This window comes from Dermacentor andersoni, chromosome 1 (genome assembly GCF_023375885.2).
Source record: "Dermacentor andersoni chromosome 1, qqDerAnde1_hic_scaffold, whole genome shotgun sequence".
Classification (NCBI taxonomy): Eukaryota; Metazoa; Arthropoda; class Arachnida; order Ixodida; family Ixodidae; genus Dermacentor; species Dermacentor andersoni.
Window position 1 is genome coordinate 207,369,001 of NC_092814.1, and position 26,260 is coordinate 207,395,260.

General features: G+C 47.4%; 2 protein-coding genes across 2 annotated transcripts in view; both read right to left on the minus strand.

The window, feature by feature from the left end:
* LOC126546869 (uncharacterized) overlaps positions 1-21,555 on the minus strand; it is a 45,158-nt gene extending 23,603 nt beyond the window's left edge. Inside the window, exon 1 of the mRNA XM_050194583.3 lies at positions 21,294-21,555. Within this exon, the coding sequence (XP_050050540.1) occupies positions 21,294-21,544 (251 nt within the window). The 5' untranslated portion in view covers positions 21,545-21,555. The remainder of the gene's footprint in view (positions 1-21,293) is intronic.
* An 881-nt stretch (positions 21,556-22,436) lies between these two features.
* Positions 22,437-26,260, minus strand: part of LOC126546870 (uncharacterized) — a 99,542-nt gene continuing 95,718 nt past the window's right edge. The window contains exons 3-4 of the mRNA XM_050194585.3: positions 23,836-23,948; positions 22,437-22,448 (exon numbers count right to left, since the gene is read on the minus strand). Coding sequence (XP_050050542.3) covers positions 22,437-22,448; positions 23,836-23,948 — 125 coding nt within the window. The remainder of the gene's footprint in view (positions 22,449-23,835; positions 23,949-26,260) is intronic.

The window sequence follows — 26,260 nt, forward strand, 5'->3', positions numbered from 1 at the left end:
GCCGCCGTGGCCGGGGTTCGATCCCGCGACCTCTTCCTCAGCAGCCCAACACCATAGCCACTGAGCAACCACGGCGGGTGTTCAAACGCGTGTACGTAGGCGCACTAGCACGTGTAGGTCATCCTCCGGCTTGGAGCGCGGTATGCACGAGGAGAAGGGAAACCGCGTTCAGTGTTAAATTTCAGATCTTTCCGGGGCGCGTAGCGATGTAATACTTTGCAGAAACAATCGTTATCGCGCAATGTATGCTCTGCGCTTGTCAGCTCAAAATGGCCAGACTTGGTGAGGACCCCTTTAGAATGGACATTTAATATAACCAGTCATTATACACACTAAATTATTTGTCGACAACTGCCACCCGCAAAACAGTCGCGAATTCTACTTGAGAAGCACGAGGTGATCAAAGTTAATGTCGGTACATCAGGCTCTATTCTCTCTATGACTAAATATAATTGATGAAATTATTTGCAACCTAATTCTACGACAAGAGCGATAAAAGCGATGATTTGTTTTCACGGTGTGACATTAATATTTATTTACAGGAACGAAAAAGTTATGGTAGGTGTAATGTCCCACAGTAAAAGCTGAATAGGTATAGTTATATACGTTAGTTTAGCCTATATAGTGCAGCTGAAGAAAGGCTATTCTCCCGTTGAGATGAAGAATCCATCCTCAAGAAACTCATTCTGTCAATTTTCTGCCTTAAACAGCGTCAGTCGAACACAAGCCAAACCAGCGCACAAATATCATTGGACTAAGAGAGAGCCGATTCAAGCGAGCATTTTGTTCATAAGTGCTCTTTGCTATTGACTGGCGACCTTCGCTAACGATACGTCGAACATCGGGACTGGCTGGAATTTGCTCTTACGAACAATTCCAATGCAAAAAGTGTTTTTTGAATACGGGCCTTTGGACGGAATCCACAAAGCTCTTCGTTCCTAAGGGCTTGTCGCTTCTGGCTGGTCGCCTTCACTAATAATATGCCCAGAATCAGGAATGGTTGACATATTTCTTAACGTTTTTGTTAATACGGGCTCCGATTTTTCATCATGCGTTATCAGCGTCTTTTGCTTCGTATCATGTATGCGTCCGATGGGACGTATATGAACTTTACAGAAAGGACGAATGGGCGGCTTTTGCATTGCGCCATCGTTAGGATGCCCTCACGGCCTGTTCTTATTCGGTGGCATAAAACGAAGCCACCGTGGTATGCGCAATCGCCAGCGCTGGCTTTATCATCTCCACTCTTGAACTCGCAGTCTTCTGCTATTACGAACTGATGTTGTGCGTTATCCTGTGCTCATATCCCAAGTTTCAAAGAATTCATTCTCATATGGATATGGTTCGTTAAGCCGATGTCACGCCTATGACCAACGATATATATATATATATATATAAAAGAAAAGTGTCGGCCAATCTCAAACTTATTTCTCAGTAACCCAAATGTACGATGTTCAGATGCTTCCTTCAAATTTCGCTGTCACACGCATGCGTTTGCGTTAGCTTTCCTTGCCGGATCCGATCAATCGCCGATTTGGCCACGAAGCCCGCCCACAATTTTTTTTTGACAGATTTCTCTTTCTTTATTTTTTTTTTGCTATATCAGTTTTCTGAGACGGTCTTTTTTCCGTTGCCTCTGAGTCTCAGCCGATGTGCTTGTCTTTCATTTATCTCCTAGTTGCTGAAATTTGCGCTCGATTCCATTTGTACGTTCATCTTTTCCCCCGTGGAGAAATGGTTCCAACCGAGGGCTGTCGATTCTGGTGTTATCAAGGTTCCTGTCGAAACGTACAGCAGGCTCACTGTTCGGGGTTATATATGCTCTTCATAGAAAGCTGGAGGGAAGGAGCGGGGCGCCAGACGGCAGACGATTGAATCGCACAAGAAGGCTTCTCTTCCCTTTCTGATTTCCCGAATCCCGCGATTCTCACTTTTTTTTTTTTTTTTTTTTTGGCGCCGGTTGCTATAGAAATCGTGGAGGACGATGCGCCGCAGACAGAACATTAAAGACTGGTCTCCGCGTCGAACCCTTTGCTGTGAGTGACACAGAATGTTAGCGAAGTCTGTCCGAGCTGCACTGCGCTGAACGCTGTAAATGGTGCTTTAATTATTGTAATATATGCGAGAAGAATATTATGCAGTGGTGGCTTTCTCTATCGCAATACACTGTGCTGCCGAATGGGCGTTGTAACCAGAGTTAGATGACTTTTTGCCACGGACTGATTTTCAAAGCGATTGTCAAGGGTGCCCATGAAGGGAGTGTCTGAGCTGTAGAATAATGGAACTTGTTCTGGGTCAAATTTTTGTCTTGTCAAGAGATGCTCAGATGGCATTGTTGCCGAATTTGCGCAAGTCGAGAATGGAAGGTGGATATATGCAAAACTCACATGGATCAAGAACCGAGGACTACCTACTGGTTTTTAAAAACAACAACAACAACAACAACAGGCGTGCACGAATTCGAGGCCATACTATACGCTTGTTTGGGTTGGACGGTCCTAGAGCTAAACGCGCTAATGACGCTTGTGATGTTTTTGAGATACACAGGCCCCAGTCAGTTAACTTCGTTGGAACGCTGTAAGCAAAATGACTAGCTTAAAGTTCGCGTGTTAGTGTGCTTTGTTGAATTGAATGAAATTCTAGGGCCTTATTACGGGCCAAAACCACGATTTGATTATGAAGCACGCCGTAGTGGGTAACTCCGGATTAATTTTGACCACCAAGTGATCTTTATCGTGCCCCCAGTACACAGGATACGTGCGTTTTTGCATTTCGCCCGCATCGGAAGGCGGCCGCCGAGTGTACTTTGTGTGCATGCGTATAGTTTTCGTGCGCGCGTTTCTGTGTTTCTTGTGCGTGTCTCCGTGCGTGTCTGTATTCGCGTAGAATGGGAGGAGGGGAGAGGGGGGGGCTTGGAAGAGGAATATTTTAAAAAGCTAACGGGTTTTTTGTAGAAAAGCCAACGTTCACGGGGATTCACGATGGGTCACTTGTAAGACAAACGTTTTAGTACGCCTATAATCAGGTTTAATGCGATGGACGACTCAAAGTTCTCACAGAAGCCCGCAGTGCGAAATAGAAGAGAAAGCAGAGGAAGAAGGTGAATCAGAACACTTTCTTTGCTAAACTCTTAAACATAGCGGTATGTTAAATTTCTTTTGATCTTATCAAAATGTATCTTTGGGCCAATTACCCATAGTGAGTATGAGCCATATGTAGACGTCAACCACAAGCAACCAGAAGAAAAGGCAGGAAGGTTAACCAAGTAGGGGCCCTGTTGACTATGCTGCACTTCGGTAAAGGGAACATAAGAAAAGGAACAACCAGTCAGTGGCGTGCACATCCACAGAGGAACACACATGGGGTCATGCAGTAGAGACGACTTCAAGAAGTGCAATAGTGTCATGCAGGAGTTCATTACTCGCATCCCTGGACGAGTTTCTCGGGCTCAGCAATCGCATCGAGTATCGGAAGTTCTGAAGGCTCTTTAAAATATTAATAAACGAACGCCCAATAAGCCTGGGTCAGATTACTGACCCACTGGTCTGAGACGTACGCTTAGTAGTGTATCGCACGAATTTGCATTATCTTTTTTTTTCTGTTTTCTTTACTTTCCGTTGACTAGGTCAATAGTCATTTTTTGACAAGAGCAAAGCCTTGGATGTTTTAGGCGCACGAACCGCAAGAGCGTGCGCAATCAGCACCGCGGACACATGTATGCCATATTACCATACAATCGCACGTACAACGTAACGTCATTCGATCAATTTGTGAGAAGCCATTCTACGAGCCATTCTCACATCATATATGATCAAAAAATAAAAAACAACTGCCCATGAATTTAAACACATTAGATGCGACGACTGCGTCCATGTTCCGAGGGCCCCTCTTCAGTAAAGCATACCTGCTGCGAGCCACACGATGATGAGGCTGAAGCAGAGTTGGTCACGGCAAATAGCAGTGGTCGTCTGAATGAATTGTGTCGCCTTGTGTCCCAGTAAGTTTTTGCTGGCGCTCACAGATTCCGATTTGGTAGAACATTAATTAAATGCGCGACCGATAATTAAGGCTATAATAACTGAGGTCGCAGCTTGTTTGGCCCACAAGTTGGAAAAGGTCGTCAGCAAGCTCTTCTGGCTAGAACTGGAAAATAGAACATAAAACTTCAGATTCGATCGATATCGTCACACATGAGATAAAACGAATAAAGTAGGTTAACTGTAGGTACGTGCACGCACAAGTGGGAAACGCTACATAGCACAAAGCCGATATGAAGAACGCGGAGCAAAGTGTGAGCGACACACTAAAAAGAACGCTCTAGGCACTACACAATCGGTCACCGAAACCTGTCGACTGAAAGCTGCTCAGCACCACACGAATTGCTTTGTTCCTCAGCTCAGTTCGAGGCTGGATCACCAATATCTTACGGCCCCGAGAACGACCTGGTGCCTAATCAGGTTAACGTGGTTTGGAAATAAAGGCGCTGAACTTCGTGGCCCAGACAATCGAGGCGGTCGATCGCCTCCTTACTTCCGCATAGATGGCAGCACCGGCCATTGGAGTAAGAAATGAACAAGCATTTCAAAAACCTGCTACCAGCAACGAGAAATACAGCGTATAGCACTTCGATTGGAGTGGGGTTGTCGTCTATTGTACTATAGTCAAAGCTTCAATAAAGGTCAGGGGTAAAGAAGAATTTGGAGGCGGGAGTGGGCAACGTGAGTTACGCGAATTTTTCCGAGTTAGCATGCCAAAAACAAAAGTTCCCTCGCAGCTTTCATCGATAGCCGTATTAGACCAGTCTAGCTCCTCGATGAGTGGGCGGTGGGACAGATTCCTCCGCTAAATTGTTGCCCGTGGTATCGCAGTGGCTTGATTGCCACCATTGAGAGATGGCAGCGCGTTGTTGTGTGTCGACAGCACGGTTGCCTACTTCGCTATACGTACAACTGTACAAGCATAAACCCACTTGCTTAAACTTCACAACAAAGATAAAAATGAAATAACGTTGGCCTACGACCGAAGAAAGAGCTATCCTATGCTCAGCTAATTTAATTAACAACAAAAACAGGGAAGTATATGCAGAAGAAGTGCATCGAGGTCGGCCTCTTGTAACCAACTACCCTGCATTGGGTGAAGGGAAAGCGCAAAATAAAGCGGCATATGTTGATTATGATAAGTGGCAGGAATAATTTTGCTATCTGCAGGGCGGGACTATACCGCGCCAGCGGTCCCAGTATGTTTCGCACGAGCGCCACTTATCAAATGCTCTAAACCTGAACCCTGAGTGAATAACGAACGTGGTTTTGAGCTACTTCAGTAAAGACTGTAACAAGAAATGCAGGAAAGGCTAAATGAGGGGACGGGGTTTGAATTCCTTCGTGATTCGGAGCTACTTCTACGCGATTCATTCGCAATTCGGAGTGTTGGTCCGTATGCCTCGGCAAGCGAGGTGATTGCTGGTGCGCAGCGGATGGCGTCCTCTTCAAAGAAACGTGGAGAAGCACGTGGCTAGCTGCTCTACTAAAAGCCTGCGATCTAAATCCGTGTTTTCAAGCAATCAAGTAAGGAATGGATTGCCTGTAAGCTAGCTAGTGTCCCACCGACGTCTCGGAATAACCTGCCCATGACGGTGAAGGGTAATCGTTGAGGAGGGCAAGAGCACAATCTGGCTAAAGGAGACGCCATAATGGATGGAGCGACTTCGGAATAACCTTGACCACCTTCCAATGGCCATTTTTTTTTCTCGGAATTCTGTTCACTTTCCATTCTTGTTGACCTTATTGGATATTGTCACGTGGTGGTGACGGTGAAGAAAGCAAAACGGTGCCCACAAAAGCAAGTTACACTTAAAGAACGGCGACAGCGGCGAACACAGTCGGCGATCGTCAAAATCTGATCAACGGGTCAAGCGCGTCGGCTTTTATACATCAGTCGTCGAATGTTCCAGAGTAATTGCTGGGACCCGCGTATCTCCCACAAAGTTCTACGTTATTCCTGTCGCGCATACATGCACTCAAATTACCCAAGGTTCGGTCACAGACAGCGGATGGAACCATCGATTACATTCCAGAAACTTCCCATACATGCAGGCGCGTCCTGCGCTTTGCGATAACATTTGTTAGGCGGTGAAACGTGGTCGCCCGATAAAGATAAACAAGTACACGTGTCAATACCCCCCTGTTAAAAAGCATCGACCCGATGCTGCAAACAAGCAAAAGTAATAAGCAAAAACACCCGCAGCAAAGAAACAACAAACTAAGGAAGTTCATCAGCGTGCGTAAAAGGGCTTAAGACGCACCACGTGGACTACTTCAGATACTGCACGGCGCCGCTGTGAATGCGAAATGTCGTCTGGCACGACCTCATAGTCCAATTCGCCAATACGTCGGAGGATCTTGTAGGGTCCGAAATAGCGTCGCAATAGTTTTTCACTGAGTCCTCCTCGGTGTATCAAGATCCAAACCCAAACAGTCGCCGGGCTGGTACTCGACGTAGCGTCAACGGAGGTTGTAGTGTCGGCTGTCGGTACGCTGCTGGTTCTTGATCCGTAGGCGGGCGAGCTGTTGGGCTTCTTCGGCGCGCTGGAGATAGGTGGTGACGTCAAGATTCTCTTTGTCGCAGATGTGCGGTAGCATGGCGTCGAGAGTCGTCGTCGGGTTTCTGCCGTAAACCAGCTTAAACGGCGTGATCTGTGTTGTTTCTTGCACCGCCGTGTTGTAAGCGAAGGTTACGTACGGCAGAATGGCATCCCACGTCTTATGCTCGACGTCGACGTACATTGCTAGCATGTCGGCGAGGGTCTTGTTCAGGCGCTCCGTGAGACCATTCGTCTGCGGGTGGTAGGCAGTTGTCCTCCTGTGCCTTGTCTGACTGTACTGCAGAATGGCTTGGGTGAGCTCCGCTGTAAAGGCCCTTCCTCTGTCGGTGATGAGGGCTTGTTGCAGCAGGATGTTCTCGACGAAGAATTTCGCCACTTCGGCTGCGCTACCTTTCGGCAGAGCTTTCGTTTCAGCGAAGCGGGTGAGGTAGTCTGTCGCCACGACGATCCACTCGTATGCGGTTGTTGACGTCGGGAAGGGTCCCAACAAGTCCATCCCGATCTGCTGAAATGGTCGAGAAGGAGGCTCGATCGGCTGTAGTAATCCCGCTGGCCTTGTTGGTGGTGTCTTGCGTCGCTGACAGTCTCGGCATGTCTTTACGTAATGGGCAATATCAGTGATCAGGCGCGGCCAGTAATACCTCTGCTCTATTCTCGATAGCGTCCAGGAGAATCCGAGGGGCCATGCAGTCGGATCGTCATGCAGAGCGTGCAGTACTTCTGGACGCAACGCTGAGGGAACAACAAAAAGGTAGTTGGCGCGGACTGGTGAGAAGTTCTTTTCTACTAGTAGGTTGTTTTGAAGCAAGAACGAAGACAATCCTCGCTTAAATGCCCTAGGAACAACGTCGGTGTGCGCTACCAAATACTCGACGAGGCTTTTTAGCTCCGGGTCTGCTCGTTGCTGTTCAGCGAAGTCTTCCGCACTTATTATTGCAAGGAAGGCGTCGTCCTCCTCGTCATCTTGCGGCGGCGTGTCAATCGGGGCGCATGATAGCCAATCGGCGTCAGAGTGTTTTCGTCCGGACGTGTAGGTTACAGTGGTGTCATATTCTTGTAGTCTGAGGCTCCACCGCGCCAACCGTCCTGAAGGGTCCTTTAAGTTCGCTAGCCAACACAAGGCGTGATGGTCGCTGACGACTTTGAATGGCCTGCCATATAGGTAAGGGCGAAATTTTGCTGTAGCCCAAACGATGGCGAGGCATTCCTTTTCGGTTGTAGAATAATTGACTTCCGCTTTTGACAGCGACCGGCTAGCCTAAGCTATGACCCGTTCAAGTCCGTCTTTCCTCTGGACTAGGACGGCACCGAGGCCTAGGCTACTGGCGTCAGTGTGAATTTCGGTATCGGCGTCCTCGTCGAAGTGCGCAAGTACTGGGGGCGACTGCATGCTTCGTTTGAGATATTGAAATGCATCAGCTTGCGGTGTTTGCCATTTGAACTCGACATCACATTTAGTTAGATGTGTCAGAGCTCAGCGATGCATGAAAAGTCCTTGACAAAACGCCTGTAGTAGGCACACATGCCATGGAATCTACGCACTGCCTTCTTGTCGATGGGCTGCGGGAACTTTGCAATGGCAGCTGTCTTGTGCGGGTCGGGGCGGACTCCAGACTTGCTGATGACGTGGCCTAGGAACAGAAGCTCATCGTAAGCGAAGCGGCACTTTTCTGGCTTCAGAGTGAGCCCTGATAACTTGATGGCTTCTAGTACTGTCGCAAGCCGCCTAAGGTGATCCTCGAAGTTTCCGGCAAGGACGACGACGTCATCCAGGTAAACAAGACAGGTCTGCCACTTAAACCCTACTAACACCGTGTTCATGACGCGGTGGAACGTTGCAGGCGCGGAGCACAGTCCGAATGGCATGACCTTGAACTCGTAAAGGCTGTCTGGCGTGATGAAGGCGGTCTTTTCACGATCTCTCTCGTCGACTTCTATTTGCCAGTAGCCAGACTTGAGATCCATCGACGAGAAATATTTAGCGCTGCAGAGCCGATCCAATGCGTCGCCTATCTGAGGGAGGTGGTATACGTCCTTCGTGACCTTTTGTTAAGTCGACGATAATCGACGCAGAAACGTAGGGTTCCGTCCTTTTTCTTCACCAAGACTACAGGAGATGCCCACGGGCTTTTCCACGGCTGGATGATGTCGTCGCGCAGCATTTCGTCGACTTGTTGCCTAATAGCTTCACGTTCTCGCGTCGAAACTCGGTAAGGGCTCTGGCGGAGCGGTCGAGCGCACTCTTCGGTGATTGTGCGATGCTTTGCGACTGGTGTTTGTCAAATCCTCGATGACGTCGAAAAGCAGTCTTTGTATTATTGGAGCAGACTTCTGAGCTGTTGCTGCTTAATCATGGGGAGACTTAGATTTATGTCGAAGACTGGTTCAGAAACTATGGTCGTCGGGGTAGATGCGGCAGAATCCGAGAGGACAAACGCGTTGCTGGTTTCCAGAATTTCCTCGAAGTACGCGATCGTCGTGCCCTTGTTGATGTGCTTGAACTCCTGGCTTAAGTTTGTCAGCAACACTTTCGTTTCTCCTCCGTGCAGTCGAGCGATCCCTCTTGCGACGCAAATTTCATGGTCTAGCAGTAGACGTTGGTCACCTTCGATGACGTCTTCTACGTCGGCGCTCATTACAGAGTAATCTACCGCCGATGCCCTTACGTGCAATTACGCGTCATTTACATGTACTTACGGACTAATCTACCGCCGATGCCCTAACACGCCTTCTACGTGTCCACTCATTACGAAGCAATCGGCTCCTGTATCCACTAAGGCAGTAACTGCGTGGCCGTCGAGAAGCACGTCGAGGTCGGTGGCTTTGTCTGGCGTTGCAGTTAGGTCTTGGCGTCGGATCACGGCTGCGTCGTGTTGAACTGAAGCTGGAACGTCGCGTCGTCGCTTCGTGTTTCGTCGGTGTATTCTTGACTTTATGGCTTCGTCGGGATGGCGGCGTCTCGTTGCTATATCTTCGAGATCGTCTTTTCGGCGTCCTCGTCGGCGGCAGAGGATCTTCGTCAATTCGACGAACAGCAACCGCACCTCCATCGGTTGCTGTTTTCCGGATATGGGTTGATGGACCGGCCCCGGGCTGGGCCAGTGTATGGACGGCGCTGTGGCGACAGGTAGCGACCTGTCGCCACAGCGCCGTCCATACACTGGCCCTACATGTGATGGCGAACGGGACGGTCGTCGAGGGCTCTACTGTGTGGCAGCGAGATAGTCGGCAATGCCACATGGGCGTTCGCCTCGCTGTGGGCGCGGTGCGTTGATGGCGAACCCTCGCAGTTCCATCTCGCGGTCGGTAGATGTGCCCGGCTTCTCCAAAGTGATAGCAAAGCGGACGGTGTTCAGCGCCGCGCCAAACGTCAGTCTTCCTTGGAGTGCTGCGTGGGGCGACGGCTTGGCGTGCTGGCACCGGTGGGGGGGGGGGGGGGGGAGGGGGGAGGACGGAACTGTGTCGTCACTGGGACCTGCCGTGGGCGCGGAGGGGGAGTGTGACGGCGGGCTACAGCGGCGTATGTCATCGCTAGCGGCTGATGCTGCGGTGGTTCAGGGGCTGCTCCGAGTTGTTGTTGGAGCTCCTCACGTACGACGTCGGCAATCTAAGCCACTTGAGGCTGTGATGAAGGGAACAGCTTCTGTAGCTCTTTGCGCACGACCGCTCGGATAGCCTCGCGCAGGTCGTCGATGGCCAGTGACTGAACCCCGGCGTAGTTTGTCGAGTTCGTGCGGCAGTTGAATTGCCGGTTTCGCATTTCCAGTGTCTTCTCGATGCTGGTGGCCTTGCGAAGAAACTCGTCGACCGTGTTCGGTGGGCCTCGTATCATTCTGGCGAAGTGTTCCTCCTTTACACCACGCATCAGTAGGCGGACTTTCTTCTCCTCGGACATATCCGGGTCGGCGTGGTGGAATAGGCGGCTCATTTCTTCTGTAAATATGGCAACATCCTCGTTTGGCAGCTGCACTCGGGTTTCCAATAGAACCTCGGCCCTTTCTTTCTGGACGATGCTCGTGAAGGTCCGTTAGAAGTTACTTTGGAACCACTCCAACGTAGTAAGGGTCGACTCTCGGTTCTCGAACCACGTCCTCGCAGCATCTTCCAAGGAGAAGTACACGTGGCGCAGCAACTGGACCTCAGAGGTCCAGTTCTTGAAGACCGAGATTCTTTCGAAAGTCTCCAGCCAGGACGCTGCTGCTGCCATTGTGGTCGTTGACTTGGTAACGATCTTCCTGTTCGTCTCAGAGAAGCGTCCGTGCTCCGGGGGCAGTCCTTGCAGCCTGCGGCCAGCTCGCTGGTCCTTGGCGACGGTGGTGTTGTCTTCGTGGTTCGGGCTTGGATCACGGCTTTTCGGGGGCATCCAGTACATGAACGCACAAGTACCTCCACCAGATGTCACGTGGTGGTGACGGTGAAGAAAGCAAAACGATGAATGGCGAAACTAGCGCTTTATTGGGCGATCTTTTGCCCACAAACGCAAGTTACACTTAAAGAACGGCGACAGCGGCGAACACAGTCGGCGATCGTCAAAATCTGATCAGTGGGTCAAGCGCGTCGGCTCTTATACATCAGTCGTTGAACGTTCCAGAGTAATTGCTGGGACCTGCGTGTCTTCCACAAAGTTCTACATTATTCGCGTCGCGCATACATGCAATCAGATTACGCAAGGTTCGGTCACAGACAGTGGATGGAACCATCGATAACATTCCAGAAACTTCCGATACAAGCAGGCGCGTCCTGTGTTGTGCATTAAATTTTGTTAGGCGGTGAAACGTGGTCGTCCGATAAAGATAAACAAGTACACGTGTAAATATAGCAGGAGATCCCGGATCCATTTCGCGACCACCGCGGGCGCACTCCCATATAAGCGGAATGAAAGAATGCCCGTTTACTTCGATTTATGTGCAGGTTAAATAACTCCCAGATGGTGAAAACTGATCCGCAGCCTTCCACTACCACCTTCCTCAAAGCGCCAGTGTCGCTTTGGGATGTTTAACTCCATGAATCAGTCACAGTGTGTTTGTCTTTTGATGTAACTTTCGTTATGATCTCTTTCACACTCAGGTAATTCCAAGCCAAATACTCCAAGCCTACAGCCTGACTTATGATCATCATATACCGAAGTGCATTCTCAACATACGATTTTGGGGAAAATGTGGTCTTAAAAATATTATAGGATTTTACGTGCCAAAACCACGATCCGATTATGAGGCACGCCGTACTGGGGCACTCCAGAAATTTGGACCACCTGGGATTCTTTAACGTGCACCTAAATCTAAATATACGGGTGTTTTCGCATTTCGCCCCCATCGAAATTCGGCCGCCGTGGCCGGGATTCGATCCCGCGCCCTCGTGCTTAGCAGCCCAATACCATAGCCACTAAGCAAACACGGTGGGTAAAAATGGGGGGTAACAGAGCCGGAAGAAGGGGTGCTGTTTGGAATACGACAATGAAATTCCCAGCAACATTTAAACGTCCTGACAATGGACATTTATTTGCTAAAGTGAGCGTCCCTTAAATTTTTATTGTTTTTAGCTGGACGGAAAAGGGTATCATGGGGGGCAGAGACGAGAATTTTTTAGGAATATTATTTGCGACCAAATTGTTCTGCCGAATATTTTTGGCTGCAGTAAGCATGAATATCTGGTAGAAATAATTTGTCCCTTGCGTATAAAGGCGAGAACTTCAAGAGAGAGAGAAAGAGAGAGTGGGGGATATAAGGAAGGCAGGGATGTTAACTAGTCAAGAGTCCAGTTGGTTAGAGAGAGAGATATAGAAATTAAAGAGATGAGAAAGGCAGGGAAGTTAACCGAAAGATAGATATCCAGTTGGCTACCCTGCACTGGAGAAGGGGTAAGGGGAGACAGAAATATCTTTAAAAAATGCACAGACATGAAAAGAGTGGGAGAGGGGAAAAATTTGAAACACACACACACAGAAAGGAACGCAGGAGTGTCATAGTCATTCATGCAGGTCGCTTGACCGGAGAAACCTCGGTAGCGCCTTCACCGCCTTCTGGTCTGAATGTCGCAGCAGCCGGCGCTCCAAGATTGTCTGCTCAGAAAGCGGCCGGTCATCGAGGCGTGCCAATGCCGTCACGAGCGACTGTCTCTGGAGCTGTAGCGAGGACAATAACAGAGGATATGTTCGATTGTTTCCTCGCTGCCGCAACTATCACAGGTAGCACTATCAGTCATTCCGATGCGGCAAGCAATTGCATTCGTGAGAGACACTCCTAGCCATAGTCGGCAGAGAACAGTTGTCTCGATTCGGGATAGTCCAGATGGAATGCGTAGTCGGAGGGACGGGTCCAGGTGGTGCAGTCGAGTATGTCGGAAACCTGGCGTGTTCCACGTGGATCGTGTGGCACCACGCGCGAGTATGCGAAGCTTTACTGCTGTGTCAGTTCTTGATAGGGGGATGGGTTCCTTCACATCTTCGTGAGGATGCATAGGAAGGCAGGGAGGTTAACCAGAGGTAGTTCCTGTTGGCTACCCTGCTCGGGGGGAAGGAGTAAGGGGATTAAAAGGAAAAGAGAGTGGAAGGGGGAGAGAGAGAGAGAGAGAGAGAGAGAGAGAGAGATAAAGAGAAACGCGCACGAAGAAACCGTGTGCACTATACAGCGGTAGGGGGACAGCGTACTTAGTCTATCGTGAAGGTCCGTAGGGCGCAGAGACCTTAGTAACGTGAGTAAGGCCTTCAGCGCGCATGTTATTTGGGACCACTGACTTAAAGCTATTAGTTCTGATAGTGAAAGATTGCGGGCAAACACATAATCTGTGGGAGCGTCTCATCGCTGCTGCATGTGTCGCACGTGAGACTGCTGACCACTCCAATATGGAAGGCATACGAGTTCGTAAATGCTACGCCTAGCTACAGACGGTACATCATGGTCTGTTCACGTCGTGGTAACCCTGGCGGTACATGCATCCGCATATCCGGAGACAGCGAGCGCAAGCGACACATGGTGAAAACTTTTGAGGCCCACAGTGGCAAAGTACATTCACGGGAGATCAATCGCAGCCCAGCCGCAGCGTCTGTTCTCGACAGCGGCGAGAACATCAGGAAAGGAGCATGCATTATATTCCCCTGTGAATGGCGTGCGGAAGTGGTCCATGACTTCATGTAAAACGTGATCAGGTTGCGTGCTTGATAGAATTCAGCGATAGCAGTTCCTTTCTCGTAAAAGAAATTAATTTATATTAATAGAAGGAAAAATGTGGTTAGTGAGTGATTGGAAAACTAACATTTCTGTCATATTTCCTGAAGTAAATTTTACAGCAAGTGACTTGCATGTGACATGACACAATTATAATAGAATATATCTCAATTCATTTAAAGGAATTAGTTTCTAGTAATCTTTCTTTTCAACGAGAAAAAAATGAGGAAAAAGGAACTAGGCTGCTGTCCGAGCGAGTGAGCGTGTCTGAATGACGTTCGTGTAACGTTTTCGTTCGATGTGTGACCTCGTGAATTCGAGTCAATCTTTTCTTGGTTCTTCTGATTGTACAGTCATCTAGTTGCATAAAGTAATCATGTGCTCGTGTTCTGCGCTGCGTACAACGTCATTTTTACTCATTTTCTTTACGTTTACTGACCTATAGCTGCGTCCATGCGCTGGTAATGTGCGCTGAGTATAAAACTGGACGTTCAAGTACCGCAACTACACATACATCGTGCGCTTTGACTATGCGTGCGTAAGGTACCCGCTTTATAATCTGCAATGTCAGGCTGCGCTTGACATAGGCAATGTTTTATTTCCTTTGGTTGTCATAACGTTTCTACCGTTGTTGATTTTCCTTTTCCTACATTACTGTCGCCAGGGTTTAATTTGATATTTGTGGGGATAGCCGGCCCTTCGGTGGGATATTTTCCCAGGCTCACATAATTTATAAACACCAATAACGGCCATCCGACTTCCATTGCTCCGCACTTCACCTTCACTGCATGACACAAGATAACGCAGGGAAGATAATGAATGGAGCAGTGAGGAAGTCGGAAAGACGGGCTGACAGCAAATATGATTTCCTCGCTTGCATCAAAAATCTACAAAAGCTTTCCGAAATCAATGTTGATATATAATCCTATTAAATGCACAATTTCACTTCTTGATGAAAATTACTCCTAGGCAATAAAATTATAAAGATGACTGATATGCCTACGCAAATTCCTCCTAGCCATTAAATTCATAACGATTACTAATATTCCTACGAAAATTACCCCTAGGTATGTGTCCAGGGGTAACTCACATGGCGAATATCACCAGAAATCAGCCATATTACGGGCAGTTCTTGCCTCTCAGCGCCTTTCTGAAATCAGATTTAGACAATTCGGTAACGTATACTGGCTTCTCCGTGATTTTGTCGGTCACAGACGTCTCAGAACTCAGAGCGACCTGCACGCAGGCACGCACGCACGCACGCACGCACGCCTATATCCACCCTCCCTCCAAAGAACGCACTCATAAAACGAGGATAATATTAAGTTGAAGCTGAGGAGGGGGGGGGGGGGGGGAGGGGACGCGTTCGAGCATGCTGTAACTCTTGTTGTTTTGGGGGATTTCCACGAGCGGAGAGAAGTTTGCATTGCTATACAAAACAGTCGGCCCCGTTTGTCGTGTCATCGGAACGTCCTTCACAAGACAAAAAAAGAAAAAGCCTCCAAAAGCAGCTGTCACTGCGCGAAAGAACATCTGACTAACTGTGATGAACAACGAATAATTATCTTGTTACGTGCAAAATAAATTAATAGGAAAGGTCAGCAAGACGCGCGTGAAGCACCACGAAGCAGTAAAACAAATAGGACGTTATGACACGACCATGGATCGCACACTTCGACTCCCAGTGTGTCGAAAGTCTCGAAAACCTGTCTCGACGCTACGAAACCTTAAAAGGCACCGCGGCACGCACGCGCCACTGCACTCCATTGAGTGACAGCCTTTGGAACAGCTTTTTTCTTTATCGAATGTGCTGCTGAGCGTCATCTGTTCCCCTACCCATGCTACCCTATTCTGCTTCTTCTTAATGACGTTTATTTATTTATTTATTTATTTATTTATTTATTTATCGTGCGCATTCAGAAATTACGCTCGAATAAGTTCTATTCGCAACTGCTGTCTCCTTCTGCATGTCGTTCTTGCGATTACACAAAGGTAAATAATTTCGCTCAAAAGGAGGTGTCAGCGCTGTTTCTGTGTGTGTAGGAGAATGCTTACACCGTCACCGAGACATCTGAGCAGCGAGCATGCGTAAGGATGAACATCAAGAACAGAAAAACTTGAATCTTGCGTCGCGGATCAGCTGTTTCGAAGCGTAAGATGCCGGTTCGGTAAACACTAACCTGGCCATCGTGATGAACTTTTTTTTTATCTGATGAAGACGCAACGTCGTGAGAAGAAAAAAACCAACCAACTTTCACGACACGTGTAATTTTTTGTTTACGCTTACATTTGACTGCGATGAAAAAAAGGGGGACATCTGCTGGCCACGGCTGGTCACAACCAGCTGCCGCCGCGATTGATCTTTTCGAGCGGTTGACGCGCGTAACTTTTCGATTCTTCTTTATGTTTTGTAATAGCGTTCGCCCTAGCAGCGTAGGTAGGCAGCGGGGAATCGAAGCCCGTGAAGGCGACGACAGTTGCAGCTGCTATCGAGCGCCACCCACGGGCTACGATGAACATGCGCCGTTTGCTCAAGGAATTTTGGACAAGATGCTGCATGACGAAAGGCCTCTCTTGCGATTTCTTCCACGACGTTGTGCTCGGTGCGCCTAGAAGCGCATTATATTCCGCACCGCTCGTGTCGTGCTGTAAGGACGTTAACGCAGCCATTTTGCATTGTTCGTCTATCCTCTGCGCGCTCTTAGATACTTCCGATGTGCCTGAGCGCTGTAGTTGACGACGCTAACCTTGCGTCGTGGACAGGCTAGGTGTTCCGTTTCCCGGCTCATACAGTACTGACGAGATAACCGTGCCACCTCCGCAAAAGCGTTATTCCTATATTGCGTTGCATATCTTTATGAAAGGATCACGGCGAAGCTGTTCACCTGACGGGCCTGTATGAATGAGCCCTATTCGTGGTCTCGTAGGGCTGGGCTGGCTAACGTCCGTAAAGTGAACGAAAAAGATGACCAACGATAATACGACGCAGAAGAAAAAAAGGCCACGTGATTTCACCGCGCGCCGCACCTGCGCAGTGGAAGAGTGCACCCGCGCTGGCCGTCGTTGTTAGCGGCTGCGTATGCTTTCGTCCGCCCTCAGTACGACGGTGGGGCAGTTGTGGCGGGAGAACACGGGCATGTGCAGCCGCGGTGTGTAAGAACCGGATTGTGCATTGCAGATGTAGACCAATGCAACAGTTGCAGCTCTAACGAAAATGGGAAAAGTTGGAAGACCGCGCTTTGTGCGCATGGCCGAAGGACGGGCCAAGTATACGAGGAAAGGCGTCGACAGTATACAGACGCGACTACAACCAACGTGCCCGTGCGAAAGCGGAGAATGCGGGCAGTGGCTGCCTCCGAAGAACGTCAGCGAGAGCAGATGGGAGAGTGTAATCGTCGGCGTCGAGCGCCAGCTGCCAATGAAGATCGCGCACTGCAGGCCGCTCGTAAGCGTCAAGCTAGGCCGTTCGAGTCTGCGTCCAAGCGGCAGAAGCGTGAGTTGCCACCTCCTTCGAGTTTCACCGGGGCGAATTCCTAATTCAGGACAATGTTTCTGGACGCGGAGTTCGGCTATAGTCGCTCGATCTGCGATCGACAGCTTCGCTGGGCTGGCTGATCCGCCACCATACGAATGATTCGGCCCGAAATTTTTTTGCGATGGCGCTTCGCTTCCGTTATCTGGCCAGCGCATGCGCGCAAATTTGAAATCCGCAGAAATTACGTGCGCGCTCGCACTTTTACACGCTCGTAGAAGTTTACAGTAAGAGCCAGGTAATGCGTGAATCTAAAACCTACTTATAGCACTGTGTCTGTGGGCGTGCTTGTCTTTAAAAAAAAAAGCAGAAAAGCAACAACGTTCTTATTCTCTAACGACGGCAGCCTACATGGGCTTATCTCATGCCTATGAAGATTGATATTTCAGAAGTTACTGCTCAATTCTTAATTCAAACAACAAAAACAACAAAGATATATAAGCCAGTGGCGATAAAACGCTGTATCTGAAACCACTAACTAAAGCTCCGTCTTGCTGTAGAATTAACTGATGCTCATGGATCTTGCAAGCATGGCAAAAATATACCGTTGTGCCTACCAGACGAAGCCCATGCTTCCGTGTCTCACTCCATCGCAGCTTCTGTTACGCATACCATTAAAGCTTGTTTTTCTCTTACGCTTTGCAATTTAGCTGCCTGGAGATTTAAAACGTCGCTAGGTTTATTTTATGCATGGGCCGATGCAAAGCATAACTATGCGTTCCGTGCGTATTGCACATTAGAAAAGCATTAGAGACAGGGTCCGATTGCGCACATGCACGGATATCAGAGAGACCAGTGCGATCTGCGCGCAGTGATCGAAGTAACTGAGTTTCGAAGTACGGGTTTTAGTGTGCGCAATATTCAGTGTTAAATTCTAGGAATTATCCTTACATTCAAAGGCGTGCTACAGTGGCATATGCACGAGACTTGGCAGGTATTTTCTGTGCGATACGAGCTCCACAGAGCGCTCCTATTCTTAGGGGGGGGAGTGCGTAAGGCTGCTGTAAAGTAGTGCCGACTGGAGCACGTAAATGGAGCCCAAGTAAAAAAAAAGATAAGATTTATCGCGACACTATATAACGGACAGTTGCTAAATGAGCAAGAAAAATTATTTAGCTTCAGGAACTATTGTTTTAGGGGCATCATGGGTCCATGCCTGAGTGAAAGCGGTGCTTCGTAGAACAATCTGAAAATCATTGGTTCGCTCCTCAGATGTTCCACGAAACCTCCATTAACAGTCGTTCGGACAAATAAAGCCGCGAAAGCTTTTTCTTTCTTTTTTTTTTTACGTTGAGAAATGCACGTATTATCTCCCACTACTTCTGTGCGCTACATGTAAACTCTGCCGGCATGATGGCTTCCTTTCTGTAAAGGAGGGTTCTTCCCTCTCGATCCTTCTCTCTTCCTCCTCTCATCGCCATCCTGGTGTGGTGGATAACGACTGCGGACTTCTGCTGTTGCTCATGAGGTCGAGGCTTCGTTCCCAGCCGCTGCTGCCGCACCCTGATGATTGCAAGAGCACCGGTATACGCCGATTTGCTTGCACATTAAAGAATCCTAGGGGGTGCAAATTAATACGGATCAAACCATGGCGACGTCCTTCATAATCGAGACGCATATTTGGGAAGCAAATCCGCATGAATTTTTGTTATCACAGTACATTAATATGTCTTAATACGCATTGTCGGCCGCATATTATAGAGCTGTATAGCGCACATGTGACGGTTTTCAAGAAAGACGACAGACCATTGATATTTGAAAGTATATTTTGTGAGCGTTTGATGAAACGGACATAATGGCGGCACTTCTTTCAAAAACGAGCAGCGTTCGTTCGTTCGTTCGTTCGTTCGTTCGTTCGTTCATTAGTTTTTTTTTCTTCATCCCCTTCGTTTTCTTTCTTCTTGCTGGGTATAGCACCCTTGATTTAGCGGAAGTTTCTTTTCTGCGTTCTTTAGGAACTTGCTTTAGTTTGCCGCTACTACTTCAGGATATCGGTAGCGCACCGATTACTTCCACCCGTTATTTGCCTGAGCCATTTTTTTCTGGCCGATTGTCTTTAGGTTCGATGTGACGATACGCCGGAGTCCGTTCTTGAGTGATGCTTCAGCACACATGATGGATCTTCAAACTCTAGCACTAGGCTGGAGTTCACGGGAAAGTTCGTGTATGCAAGAGCGAGAGTCAAGCAGATGCAATAGTGATGAGGTTACGGGGAACTGACCTGCCATTAAATACAAACAGATCAAAGAATAAAAAGATATTTGTTAACCTGGGGCTGAATCCACAAAGTTTTTCATTCGTAAGTGCCGTTGCTATTGGCCGACCACCTTGGTTAATAATACGTCCGACACGAAGCGCGAAGATGAGCCCTTACAAGCTTAAGATCTTAGTCAACAAATAGTGGCATTGGTTCTCATAGTTGGCGGTAATATTGTTGCAATTGTAGTGGCTATATTTTGCATATTAACGTGTTCATTTCACTCCTTTGGCGGACCTAGCCGTACTTTTCTTTAACTGTAGGAACTGTGCCTAGGGGAATGAACATGATATGTCGTTCTAATTGTCCTTTGTGTAGTTGTGTGCTAACAGTGTAACACATACATTTAGTCCGAAACTTTATGTTTCTTGGTAATATGCGTGTGGAGCATGCCAATGGTAAGATCCTTATTTTAGGGCGACAGAATTGGACAGGCGGCTGTAGCCTGAACAGATGTTGACAGTGCTTCAAGTGTCACTGTGCTGTGCGATGACAGTATTCAGTGACAGTGACCGATTGTGATTGTGTGTCTATTCTCCTTCCTTTCCTTATCTCTACTTTGTTACCACTTTACCTCCCCCTCCCCTCTCTCCCCAGCGTAGGGTAGCCAACCGGATCTTTTTCTCTGGTTAACCTCCCTGCCTTTCCCCTTTCCTCTCTCTCTCTCTCTCTCTCTTTATTGTTTTTAGTGAACATCAACTGATTCTGTTTCATCAAGTGACGATCGCTTGTTGTAGGAAGGCCCAATTAGACATGTCACCAGCCACCCTTTTCGATACCAAATCAGGCAATTGATAAGTTCACTAATTATTTGCCTGTTTCCTACATACATTATATATCTTTGTGTTGTGATAGAGGTAAAACTTATTTTTGTAGGTTTCACATTTCGGTATTTGGAATACCATCCGTAGTAGTAAGTGACTTTGGAATGAGAAAAGAAGAGATGAGTGCAGTACCGTAACTGTCTCTCGCTTAGGAGGTCACCTCAACAGTACTGCACGGGGGAAGGGTAATGGGAGTAAAAGATTGTCGAGAAGTAAAATAAAGTAAAAAATAAATAAATAAAATAAAATAAAATAAATATAAAATAAAATAAATAAAATAAAGTAATAAAATAAAAATAAAATTAAAAAAAAATTAAATATAAAATATATATACCATCCGCCACCGACCGGTATATAATTCGGTATTGGGATATTTCTGGTTTACAATATCGTCAAAAGCACCGCTCCTCTACCGTGAAATATATTATACAATTTGTGCTTGCAGGCGCTTGAAACCAGCAGGGAATGCATGGCTGGAGGCCACTTCAGACTGGGAGTAACAAATATAATTTCGCTGACCTTTTGGATTATAGGCGTTAAGCTAGCTTTTCGAAGCGCTTCACATTTCTATGTTAGAGCACCAATATGCGTTCTTACGCGTGCATATGCGAGACTGTTGCGTCGTCTTTCATTCTTATCTCAAGTTGAGGGCCAGGTAGGGAAATGATTAAGATTGTTCGGAAAAGCGGTTTCTCAGACTGGAGCCAGCATTTCGAGGAGGGGACTTTTCTACGTCGGGGCAAGGAATAACACGTCACTACTGTCGAAGGCAGGTCCCCTCACCAAAACGCTGGCTCTAGCCTGAGTCATCGCTTGTCGATCACTTCAACTTTCCATCTTTCAATTAGCTTCCGTGTTTTGTCACCCGCTCATTTCAAAAAGGAGCTCGCGTTCTCAAGTCTATCCGGGTCCTTACGTCGGGTACTCGAAGTCGTCGAGGCAGATGTCTTCGGAGAAGCGGTCGCAGCGCGGCTCCTCCGGCTTGGGACGGCTCACGCGGCTGGGCAGGTTGGCCGTGCCCAGGCCCATGGGCGGCCGCGGTAGCGCGTACGCCGACTCGTGGACAGCGTTGTTTGCCGGTGGCGCCGGCACGCTAGCCTGGTGCCCCACAGCTCCCGGATACGCCGGCCGCACCACACGAAGCGGCAGGGCAGGGGGCGGCTGCATCGCTGGATAGGTGCCACTCTGGGGAAGAAACAGCGGCCGCCGCGACCAACGTCAGCGTTCAAACGAGATATGCCAGGAACGACAAGCAGCGTCGGAACAACATTTCCCTCTTCACTGGCGCTGGTATCGTATGAACATGTTAGACTTACCGGAACAGATCTAGCAGTGTTGTTGTTACTGACCTTATCGTAGCACGCTTTAGTACACTTTGACGTCGTTGGCTGCCATTGATGCAGGAGGAGTAACCTTCGCTACTGCATCCCTTGCACGTACCGACTTGCAAAATAGGTTTGAGGTAATCTTTCTCAAACTTTCAGCAATGATGGGACCGAAATTCACTTTCTTACTTTGTCCTCGCTTTTGTGCAACTTCATTGTTTACTTCTTCTATTTCAATATTGACATGACTGAATACGGAGAATGCAGCTACTACTTGTCAGGTGAGAAAAATTGAAATATATCACAAGACGCTGAGCATAACAACGGCAAGATAAACAAATGACTAAATTTAATAAACATGAGAAATGCGAGAAATGCAAAATATGAGAACAGACCATGGAACACATTTTTAAATTTCGCTGCCTCAAGAATGACGAATGCTCCCACTCGAGCAATCTATTTAGCTACATTATTTAGGGCTCGCACACATTATAAATTGTTCCCTCTATAACATATAATATGTTATAAGTGTGTTATAACAAAGTCGGGAAAAGGCTTGTTTTGTTCATTGCTTATCGGAGCAGCAAGGTGAGTTGGACTAGAGGCGAACTAGCTCTCGCGAGTAAATTTGGTTTCGACCAGTAATTTCATACCATTCAATGTCTTAAAACATTCAGAAGAGCAAATTAATTCGTCGGAACGGTGACAGCAAAAAGCTGAGGCTGCACTTTTGTTCACTTCAGGTTCTACAGAGTTAAAGTGTAGCACAGACGAGAACAGGGCAGAGAAAGGACACGCACGTACGCGTCCACGCTGCGTGTGTCAGTATCCATCTTATGTCTTGATATACTTTTCACCCCGCTTCACTTCCGAAGTACAACGTACCATTAAATCCGCCATAGAATCCTAGTTCCTGTCCCAACACTCTTTGGTGTACCACCTAAACTTGTCAGGTACACGTAGCCGTTGTACAACTTCCTCTACAACATGGCGTCGTTGTAATAATGCCTTAAAACGCGGTGGCGCAAATGTAAACCTTGCTATGACACGCGTGCGGAAACGACGCTCTGGGCGGTGAATTGCGTCATAAAAAGGTTTGAATAAAATTAGGGACTTTTATTGAATGTATTGAGCTACGAAGGAGGCCAACACTAAATTGAAAACCTCAAATATTGGGTAATGAGAACCTTATGCTTATGAATATATATTCGTGAGAAAATGGGACGAAACACAACACGTGATCAGTGGACCCAAGGCGATCAATATCACATTTCCAGAGCTCTGTTTTATCGTGGGTGGCGCCTTGTTCTTGCCACGTTCAACTTTGACGCCATTCATACTCATGTACGGCATCTAACCTATAGCGTATATGTATGCGTATACATAACTGCTCACTAAGGAGACTACAGATACCTCCCACGCTGAATCGGTTGACCGCAGCTCCGCTTCCGGTCACGGTGACGGATTTGGAGCCTGTCATGGAAGGTTCCCCGTACAACGCTACTGGAGCTGTGGGTTGACTAACCTGATTTTGAAGCGATAGCGTGAAGGGCCCGGTGGCTCAAAAAAATCCGGCGTTTGCGTCCGACGTGCAGCGTCGACCACCGCTTCGGCAAAAATTATTTATGTCCACGCATTCCCAACCACGGGCCTAACCACGCAGGTCATCCATGAAGCGCAAGGAAGTTACTGAAATAATAGAATTTCTCAAGGCAAAATATCTCAAGGCAAATTTCTCAAGGGTACGTAAAGTATGACTTCACGCAACACCCAGACATGATAGCGTCCGATTGTAATTTGAATATACGAGAAAAGAATTGTGTTACCCGGAAACTCAAAACACGAAGCCCTTTCGCAAATATCAAAGGCCAAAAAGCGGCACGCCCGGTTCCTTGCAAAAGCTCCAGATGGCGCTCACCTCTGTTGCATCACGGCCCACGCAAGAGGCGACGTTTCTACCAGTAAGTTCGCCTTCGTGCATAGCGTTCGCCACCAGCGTTTCCCGGTAAACGTTACGGCTCATAAGCTGCAGTTGCCGGGAAGCGTGAGAAGCAGTCAGGGATCTTTGAATGCTATCGCGGTCCACTCTTAAAGACGAAGCTTAAGCGTCCTCCAAACTTTTGTTTCACTTGCCTCTGGCCTTTGCACCGGAATGCGGACAACCTCTTCGTCCTGGCTACTGCTGTCTTCAACGGAGGACAGGGACGGCGGGAAGACGGCTACGGGTCCGGCGTAAGGGAACCTCCCTGCAAAGGCAATCGTCACCAACATAGAGAGAATGGACCACAGAAAGAACACGAAAAAAGGCGCTAATAAATCATATAAAATAATGGGTCGCTGTTTCTGACGAAACCATCGAATTCGGCTTAAGAGGAAGCTTAAGTTCATCTAAATACATGCCCAATAAAAATGCGTGCTAACTCTAAACACGTACGGGATGCGCACCGAAATAACTGACGCAAGACCATGACAGTGACAGCTACGAAAGTTCATGTCATGCCGTTTTTGTGTCGACTGCTTTTGTGTCGTCATGTTTATTTGCCTCATAAACTCGGCAAAAAGAAACCTTCATTTGTCCACATCAGCGATTCGATCTTACCTCTTAAGGGTGTACACCATAAATGGGTGTGTCATGCGACAAACCCGCATCATTAAGGGTGTAAAATTTTTAGTGATGGAAACAGAGAATTCATTTAATCGGCATCGACTTCACCGAATTTAATGGGATTTATTGCATTTAAGGGAAACTTAAAATCTGCTGACTGAAGATTCAAGTACGTAACTCAGCAATGCAAAACATTAGCACAATTATGTTAAATGCACGCCTTTAGATAAGTAAAGCGGACAGTACTGATGTGTTCATTATACACCACCTTGAAATATACCACTGCTTCGTGAGTGGGACATTTTATTGCAATTATATGGGTACTCCAAGCGAATTCTTGCCATCGATGTCGCCATGAGCTTTCGTATATATTTAGCTATATGTATGCTATATGTCATGCCATGCTTTATAACATGTGGTCTGTGCTGGTTATATTGCAACACCATTCTATCACTAAAGTTGCTCATGCCAAGTCTTCCATTCTTCGCAAAATTATTCTTCGAAATTTTGAGAATGGGGCAGCCCACAAACAAATGTCGTGAAACAAAACACCGACAGCGCATGCCATTTATCTCAAATCTTATACTTAAATATTAAACGTGCGAAACAATAACAGAGCTCAATAATGAAAATGTAATTTTATTGGCGCGGCTGTGACCTACCTCCGGGATCGGGCCAGAAAAGAGATTTTAAGCATACACGACACAGAAAAGGGGTGATGAAGTCGCTAAGAAATTGGTTATAATATAGTTAATGAACATAAATGAAATTGTCCGATGGCAGGATTCAAACGGAGGACCTCTAGCACAACAGCTCGTTTTTTGTTAGTCAGTTTACGTTTCCTCGAATTCATACTGCCACTACAGCTACGAGTCTTACACTTCCTGTAATATTCTAACATGTTACTATCGCATTTATTGTTGTATTTGAATGGGGTAATTAGCGTTGGCCCGCAGGTAAAGGTTCCATCTAACATCTGGCTGCCGAATCCAGTCATCTCAAAGAAAAGTTGCTCATTTCACACATCTGACACCAGTAAAGGGCTAGTGAGATGACTACCGTCTTCGTATAACCGGTACAGCACGTTCGGAAGGACAGCTTAGGGACACCACACGGTTCAAATTCAGCTATAGAAGACACAAAATTTGATACCTTTACTATATCAAATGTCCATGCATCTTTGTGACGTAAGAACTAATCGTCATGTTCAAGGACACTTTGTAATGGCCTGGTATGCTTTATTATCGCTGAACGCTACGACATGCAATACTTATGGCACCTATATATACCTATGACACCTTCACCCAGATGACACCTATGTCGCGAAACAAGACAAGACTACATCGACACAAATTACAGGTAAAGAAGCATGTCTTTTCAACTCAGCTCGTTTCACCGCGATTCCATACCAGCTCTAGCGTTAGCCGTGCTTATCCGTTGGAAGGTTTTGTCATGTATATGAGCAATAATATCACTTTCTCAACTGGCTATTGCAATTTCTTTGCGACAAATGCTCAGTGTTCTCGTTTTTATATGTAATCCCCCTTGGTCAGTCGATTCTTATGACATGGCTGTCTCGGCTTTGGATAATTTTATGCAGACATCATTTCCAAAGCGGAACAGAATATATTTTCCTCCGTGGTACGACATATCCCGCAGTACGGAGCACTGATTGACATGGAATACGAGGAAACGACACTGTCGAGACATTGTGTAATGTGTTTCGTCCACGTGCCACCTTGTTCCTTCTTAAAAGCACATTGCATGTGGCGTAAGGTGTAGCCAACTAACACCTTCAACGCACATTTTGGCTATTTTCGCATACTGACTGGCGTAGCCTGCTCGATAACTTTTCAACTGGTGAACAGTACTTTAGGGCTTGTTAGAGTATACCGTGTGTCCCAGCCAACGTTAGCCAAGCTATTCAAGGAAGAAAGACGGTTTAAAAAATAT